The following is an 8,495-nucleotide window of genomic DNA, read 5'->3' as shown; positions in this document are numbered from 1 at the left end:
ATACCATATCAATGGATACTTACTGATAAAATCCGTCATGGGTACAAATTTGATAGTTTAATGTGTATTTACTAGTAAAATAAACAGATATTTAGTTATCCGTTTTTTTATGGATTAAATGGTATTTGTATCCGCCGATATCCGTATTCATTAATAATTAACAAAATTACTTTATTATTAATTTGTTTAATATAAAATTATTAGAGATTAATTGGAATACTGTGTAAAGCAACTTTATACTGCCTTTCAATTAGAATAAATGATTTTGACACATAGTATATAATTAAGAATAAAAATAAATAAATTATAATTAAATTATTTTAATAACTATTTCTTCCATAATTTTTTTTATCTTATGTGTCAAAATCATTCATTTTACACTATGTATTCTAAGTAATTTATAATTATTATTATAATTATTTAGTAGAATAAGTAATTATTATCATTTTGTTGAATTTATTTATTTGATAAAGGAAGAAATAAAATGACTGTGATTATTTTTATTATTATTAATATTATTATTATTCGTTACATTCGAAAACATTTAAGTTGTTTTTAACAGGGATAAAAAAATTAACTATATATTTTTTATAAAATTGAAGACCCATTCTGATTTAATCTCTTATAAATTTTGACCAGACCATATTAGTTATTATGTTAATATTTTTTTTAAACTGATTTTTTTTCTACTTAGCCAAAATTATTTCTTATAAGAAATCGAACTCATGGTCTTTAAACAATGTCTTAAGTCTTTACCACTAGTTAAATATACATTCATGATAAATAATTCTGAATTTAAAACAAAAAATACAAAATTTAAATCAATGGAGTCTTGAACTCAAATCCGTTCAAGTTAAATGATAGTTACTTTACAACTAAACAAATCAATTGCTATTGCTAATATTTCAAATAACAAACAAACAAATATTTACTAATTTTAAATAATAGAAAAATTTAAAAATAAAATATAAATATAAATCCTAAATATAATTAATTAAATAAGAATAAATTAATTAATATTTAATTGAATTACTAAACTAATTGATCACCATTTAGTTTAAATTAACTAAATAATTTTAAAAATTAATTGATTATTTAATTTAAATTGATTAAATATTTTAACAATTAATTGAAATCTTATTAATTAATTAATTATTATTTAATTTGGATTAGTTTGGAATAAATAAATATTTATGTGTATGTTATTTAATTTTTATTCGATTAAATATATTGAGGGTTTATATTTTATTAATTTTATTTTTAAATTTGAGTATTATTTAAAATTATTAAATATTTATTTCTGTGTTATTTGAAATAATTAAATGTTTATTCTAAATTATTGAGTTAAGGAGCATTCATCGTTAAGAATGTTAAAAATAAAAATTGATTTGTTTAGTTGTAAAGTGATTATTATTGAACTGATTTAGATTCGAGATTCCATTAGTATAAATTTTGTAATTTTTGTTTTAAATTTAAAATTATTTAATATTATTTAAAATTATAAGAATTATTTGTCATGAATGTATATTGGTCTAGTGGTAAGACATAAGAAGTTGTTTAAAAGTCTTGGTTCAACTCTTTATAAGAAAATATTTTAGCTTTTTAGATATTATTAAATCGGAATTGTTTTCTTTGTTAAGCTATAATTTGAGTTATGTAATTTTTGTGAAAGACTAAAATGTGTCTTTACTCGTAAAATAAATCTTTAATGCTGCATTCAAAATTTAAAATATTTATAATTTGAAAAAAACACTAATATTGCATTCAAATTTTAAAATAATTTATAATTTGAGACAAATTTTTTCGTGACTTATAGTTTAGATGGGATGGAGTACCTTTGTGTATTTAACCTATGAAAAATGCTATTTGTACACCAATGTGTACACCTACAACGTATGTACGGACTGCACTGTTCACCGTCCATACATGAACAGTGCAATATTATATTAATATTTTTTTAAAATATCATTTTTTTTAAAAATATTTTTTTATGTTTTTAAAAAAATATTTGACAATACCTACGGATTTACTTGCGAATTTACCTACGAATTTGACAATACCTGCAGATTTACATGCGAATTTATCTACGAATTTAGGTAAATCCGCAGGTAATGTCAAATGCAGGTAAATCTGGAAGTATTGTCAAATATTTTTTAAAAAAACATAAATAAAATTTTAAAAAAAAATATTTAAAATAAAACGTAAATATATATATATATATATATATATATATATATATATATATATATATATATATATATATATATATATATATATAATATTGCACTGTTCATGTACGGACGGTAAATAGTATCGTCCGTAGATACGGTGTCAATACTGGGGGGTGTAAGAATTGATGTTAAACCTATAGATTTTCATTTATTCAAACAATTATATTTAGAATTTCAAATATTATTAAGCATACATTTACCATAAGCAATTTTTGAAGTTGATCAACTTCAATTTGCAAAGGTGTTCCATTCACCTCGATAACTTACCTAATCATTGTGCCAACTTGTTTTGTTTATCTCTAAAAAAATATTACTTTCCTTTGTGGCAATCCTTCCAGAAAGCACCGTGATTATCATTAAACTTCCTTCCGTCTGTACTTCTCATAGGGAAACAAGTGAAGTTAATCACTCACATCGCATGGCAACTCAAACCGAACCAAAGAAGATCATAATTGATACCGACCCTGGAATCGGTAAATACACACTTTTCGATTTCCGATTTCATTTCTTTCATTTCAGATTTCACTGTTCTTCAATTGCTTCTTTTTTTATGTGTGTAGATGATGCTATGGCTATATTCCTTGCTCTACGATCACCAGAGATACAAGTTATTGGACTTACAACTATTTATGGAAACGTTTACACTACTCTTGCTACCAGAAATGCCTTGCATCTCGTAATCTTTTTTCAGATTGTTACGGTTACAATAGCTTCACTTTTGATGAATTTGTGTTTTGAATTTTGATACTAAATTTGCATGTGTAGTTGGAGATTGCTGGAAGAACTGATATACCAGTTGCGGAAGGATCTCATGTCACGTTAACTGTAAGTTTGTTACAACTCATCTCTATTTGCGAGGCTATGTTTGGATTGATGGATTCGGATAGAACAGAGCAGTATGAGATGGAATGGAGTGATGATTCATTAATCGGATCATTTAAAATCAGATCAAGCGAAGCGGAATGGAGTAGTATGGATTCCATTTCATCACTTACAACTATATTTCTTCGCGTCCGATTTTGGCGGAATGAAAAACTTGCATTGTTCCGTCCTAAAATCTCCAAACGATGGAATGGAATCTTCATTCCGCTTCTTTCCATTCTGCTCCGTTCATTTTATGATATCTAGACATAGGTTTTTGATGTCTTTGCAACACAATAAGACCGTGGTCGTCAGTGCATTCACTATGGTTGCATTTGAAGGGGATTCTTAGCAATATTAAGGATTGTGATGCGACAACAACAATTTGCTTCACTGAAAAGATCACTTTGAAATTGCACTATGAAACTAATAGATCTGCAGTGTCTCATGGTATTTTATTTGACTAATTAGTATAATCCATGTCAATTTTTTAGAAAGGGACGAAACTTCGCATTGCAGATTTTGTTCATGGTGCAGATGGACTTGGAAACCAAAATTTTCCTCCACCAAATGGGAAACCCATTGATGAATCAGCTGCTGAGTTTTTAGTTAACCAGGCAAAAGCTAACCCTGGAAAAGTAACCGTGGTGGCGTTGGGACCTCTTACAAATATTGCTTTGGTATGATATGTATGCAATTTTCAATATGCCATTTTTGCATTACCCTTTATAGTTTGTTAGAGAACAATATTCTGTTTGGCAGGCTATACAGATGGACCCGGAATTCGCAAAGAACATTGGGCAGATTGTTCTGCTTGGTGGAGCTTTTGCAGTAAATGGCAATGTGAATCCAGCTGCTGAAGCAAATGTAAGTATTTCCGTTTTGTATTCAAAATCTAAATACAACCTCCATAAAATATTGTACCGTTCACTGCTCGATCTATCTAAATCTTCAGTTGGATTTGACTCCAGATATTTGGTGATCCAGATGCTGCTGATGTTGTATTCACAAGTGGCGCAGATGTATTGGCAGTTGGAATAAATGTTACTCACCAAGTCGTATTGTCAGGTACCCCTTTGCCAAATTCCTATACACACTCAGTTTTTTTTTACCTAAGTAGGCATTTTGTGTAAATGAATAATCATCTATTAGCAAATTTTATGTGGTGTAACATCTAGTTCTTCAACTGTTATGATAATTTTCTTTCCTTTTGCTTTCAGGATTTATGCATCATGATCCAGCAACATTTAATGCGACTGTTTTAAACTTTTACATTTAATAAGTTCCCATAAATAACATTTTCTGCTCAACAGATTTCATAGATGTCTCCCTAACTGAACTAGTATTCTCAGAAGACTTTTGACTAATGGATAATGTTGTAGTAGATAATAATTCATTGACTAATGGAGATTTGAGATGAGTATTAGAGTCCGTTTTTTTTGATGTAGATGTAGGAAAAATGGAGATTTGAGATGAGAATTAGAGTCCACTTTTTTTCTGATGTAACACGGTATGTTTACCCTTAATCTATTTATAACACTTTTCTTTTGTAATGTGTCTAACAAAAAATTAATTTGTACCTCTTGTAGTACACATGATGTTGTACTTATTTTTCAGGGTTATATAGCATATATTCATTTTTCATGGTATCACCGCACTTATAGTTGATGTTTTTTTATGCAGACACATGCCAAAAGTAGGGAAAGATTACACCATGTTTGAATTGAGAGAGACAGTTCAAATATTTCCACTAACTTAAATAATATTTTTCCCGTGATAATTTCCAGTGACTAGTCCTCAAAAGTTTCAGTTGTTAAGTGAAGTTCGTGACTGGTTTTATATCTAACTAGTAACTAAAATATTTTGAAACCCAAGAAACTTTTTATTACCTTTGTGTCGCATATTTGCAGTATTTCAGCATGAAACTTGACATTGGTTGGATGCTATGAGCATGCTTCTATTTTAATTATGGTTAATGTCACTCGTCATGTTCTGCCACATTTGTTTTGGTCTAACCTCATCTGAAAAAATAAAATGACTAGGTTCTGATCGAGAAAAGTTAGCAAGTTCAAAAGGAAAATTTGCTCAATACCTGACTGGAATCTTAGAGGTGTATTTCTCTTACCATTGTGACGCATACAACACCAATGGTATGTCTTCATACTGCATCAAAGAAATAAGAGAGGTCTAATCATCTGAATCATTAATTATAGTTTTTTTATACAGGAGTTTACCTTCACGACCCAACAGCGTTGCTTGCAGCCGTTGATCCTTCACTTGTAACTTGTACAGAGGGTGCTGTTAGAGTCCAAACCAGTGGCATAACAAGAGGACTTACAATACTCTATAATAAACAGAAAAGGTAGAAAGCACTAGGAGTTGATAGCCTTGAAATTTATCTATATGAATGCTATTAACATTCATAGCAGTTTTGTCTCTTTCCAAATTTTCCAGAATAGTTTGTTAAGATGCTATGGGATTACGTTTTGTCTCTTTCTCTAAAGAACAACAACCACCACCAGGCTTATCCCACTTGGTGGGTTTTGCTACATGGATCAGAAAATGCCATTGACAATATCAAAAATTGTATAATATTAAAATAAAATATAAATGGTATCATATGAAGACCAAAGAAATAACGATTTTTCAGTGACCAACCTAGTTCTTTAGGAGAAGGAATTAAACTTTTCTTAAATGGTTTAAGCTGTTATTTGATAGGAGTTTAGATTGCATTAAAATTTAAATAAATTCCCCGACCTTTTGTTCATGTATTCCTTCTATTTGATTAGGAAGAGCAATTTAAGTGAAGATTCCTCAGGTATGCCTAATTAGCTGGAGCATAAGTAAGATAAAATATCATCTACAGTTGGGTAGATGAGTTATTGTCGAATTGGTTGACTTTTATCTCCCTATTGGAGTCTGGTTCAGTTTTTGGCTCAAGACATTGGTTTTCGTTAGTAATCTCAGTATTGCCTAAACCTCCCTAATTTTGAGGTTTATGTGACAATATTCTTCTGTACCTACGGAAATACTAGACGACATAGTGTACCTACGGAAATACTAGACGACATATAATCATGAGTTTGTTAACAACCCTTGGTTTTCTCGCATTACACTTAAGTCAAGGATCTAAGTTCTGATTTATGATAGAACACTATGGTCCTCGCAGACGACCCCACCTAATGTTATAAGGCTTGGTTTCTGTAATATGGAAACGAAACCTCTGAAGAACTAATGTGTTGACATGCATAGCTTGGAGAACCAATTAAATGGTTTACTCTTTTTTTAACCGGGTTTCAACATTTTAAGAGTCCAATATAATGGATGATTTAAGAAGGGGAGTTGAACAAAAACCTCTTTGTAATAATATCTTGTCTTCATCTTGTATTGCAAATTTGGTAGACATTGTCTCTACGTTACCTTTACTGTATCTTACCTCACTTTTCTATCTTTTTTCTGTTTGTAATAAACCAGGTTTGAAGAAGTCACTGAATGGTCCAATATGCCAACAGTAAAAGTAGCTGTGACAGTTGATGCTCCTAGAGTTGTGAAATTGGTCATGGATCGTCTTGTGGCTTGAAGTAGCTATGAATCCGTTCAATTAAAATTATTGAATATTATCCATCTACTTAAATCTGTTTTTAATGTTTAAACTCAAAACTATGCTCGCTTCAAAGCTGTTTTGTTTATTCTTGGCACTATAATTGTGTTGCGAAGCTCTTGAGCATCAGTTTTTACCTCACATTTTAGTTCAATTTCAATATAAATTAACATTTGTATCCTAATTATTATATATTGAGTCTCATTGTTATATTTTGTTTGGAATTTAATAATTGAAAGGTAAAAGAAAAATATTGTTTTATGTCCTGTTAGAATATAAAATAATATTTCATAATACCTTGATACTAACTTCTGCAGCAGTTCTTATGCAGAAGCCAATACCATCTTAGCTACTCCTTTAATTCCATTGGCCATGAATGACAAGTTGCTTCGGAACCAGGTGAACACAAGTGTACATTCAGCTTAGTTGATAGTGAACATCTCAAAGCTAGTTGAAATAGGACGATTTGACGACTTTCAATTAGTTCACAGGTAAAGAAATCACGAGGAGATTGATGTGATGCCTCTCTATTAGACAGTACTCATCTAATATTGCTTGTTGGAAGCATCGTAACATGTTAAAAAGTATCTCTGATCTTGTGCAAAATACATATTCAGCAGAACTATACTTTATGATTCTATAAGAATTCGGATTTGTGTTTACAATGACCCTTTGGAGATCTGTGTTCCCTACTATAAGAAGGTAGTGCACAAGTCTCTAATCTTACTCAATGATTGGACAAATGCAAGGGGTCTTCATGCAACAAAACCAAGTTACACATTTATCATATTCAGAATACTTCGCCAAGTTCAGGATGCAAGAAAATTACAGAAAGAGTTGCCACGAAAAGTTTTGCACAACACACAACACTATTCATCCGACACGTCCCATTTACTACAATTGGCATAAATGCTCATGCCTTCATAAGATGAGGATGAACAACTTCATTTGCTACAACCGGCATTAATCCTCATGCCTTCGTGTGATGAGGATGAACAACTTCATATTGTAAATACAGGATTCATAACTTGAGCAAGTTCCTTTTTGCAAACAAACACAGACACGTGTACCTCACTTTATGTTGTCTTGGGATATGTGCACAACCTCTATCTTATGTCTATTGAACATCAAAATAAAGTTCCATTTGTTTATAACAAACATTCTCAAGTGCCTATATATTAGGAATAAGGAGTTGTAGAGAGATATCTCAAATGTTTTTTTCCTAAGTGAAAGTATATATATATATATATATATATATATATATATATATATATATATATATATATATATATATATATATATATAGACAAAGCGTGGCACTATAATATACATGATTTTAAGAAAGTGATGAGGCACTATAATATTAATAATTTTAAGAAAGGATTCATGCCTATGTCACAGGGGGATACGGATTCCCTGACTATAATGCGGGAAAGTCAGGGTGCCTTTAGGTTGATTTCATCCTTTAGATCAATCTAGTGGACTAAATCATGCCAGTTTTCATTTTTTTGAAAAAAAATAAAAACATGAAAACCTGGAAAAAGAAAAAGGAATGTTTCGCATCTTCTACCTTTCATCACCGCCAATACTGATCTTCGTCTTCTTCTACCTTCCATTACCGCCGACTACGATCTCAGTCTTCTTCTACCTTCCATCAGCGCCAATGCTGATATCCACTCTATGACGCTGATTGCTTTCATTTTTATTTATTTTTGAGTTTTTTTCATTGTTTTGATTGTGCTGTAAACAGTTTCTATTTTACATGCAAAACCCAGATCCATTTAAATTAAATAATTTGACAT

The 8,495-nt window shown here is 30.2% G+C and overlaps 1 protein-coding gene across 1 annotated transcript; it reads left to right on the top strand.

Annotated features, from left to right (window-relative positions):
- The first annotated feature begins 2,477 nt into the window (after window positions 1-2,477).
- On the top strand, window positions 2,478-7,358 carry LOC131625200 (probable uridine nucleosidase 2). Its single transcript, XM_058896093.1, has 9 exons — window positions 2,478-2,704; window positions 2,792-2,907; window positions 2,997-3,056; window positions 3,587-3,772; window positions 3,855-3,959; window positions 4,064-4,160; window positions 5,135-5,242; window positions 5,319-5,454; window positions 6,567-7,358. Exons 1-9 carry the CDS (start codon window positions 2,650-2,652, stop codon window positions 6,670-6,672), a joined length of 969 nt encoding a protein of 322 aa, XP_058752076.1. The 5' UTR covers window positions 2,478-2,649; the 3' UTR covers window positions 6,673-7,358.
- The last annotated feature ends 1,137 nt before the right edge of the window (window positions 7,359-8,495 follow it).

The sequence above is a fragment of the Vicia villosa genome, unplaced genomic scaffold (genome assembly GCF_029867415.1).
Source record: "Vicia villosa cultivar HV-30 ecotype Madison, WI unplaced genomic scaffold, Vvil1.0 ctg.000192F_1_1_3_2, whole genome shotgun sequence".
NCBI classification, from domain to species: domain Eukaryota; kingdom Viridiplantae; phylum Streptophyta; class Magnoliopsida; order Fabales; family Fabaceae; genus Vicia; species Vicia villosa.
Note: the sequence above shows the minus strand (reverse complement) of the source record. Positions and strands in the feature narration are given on the sequence as shown.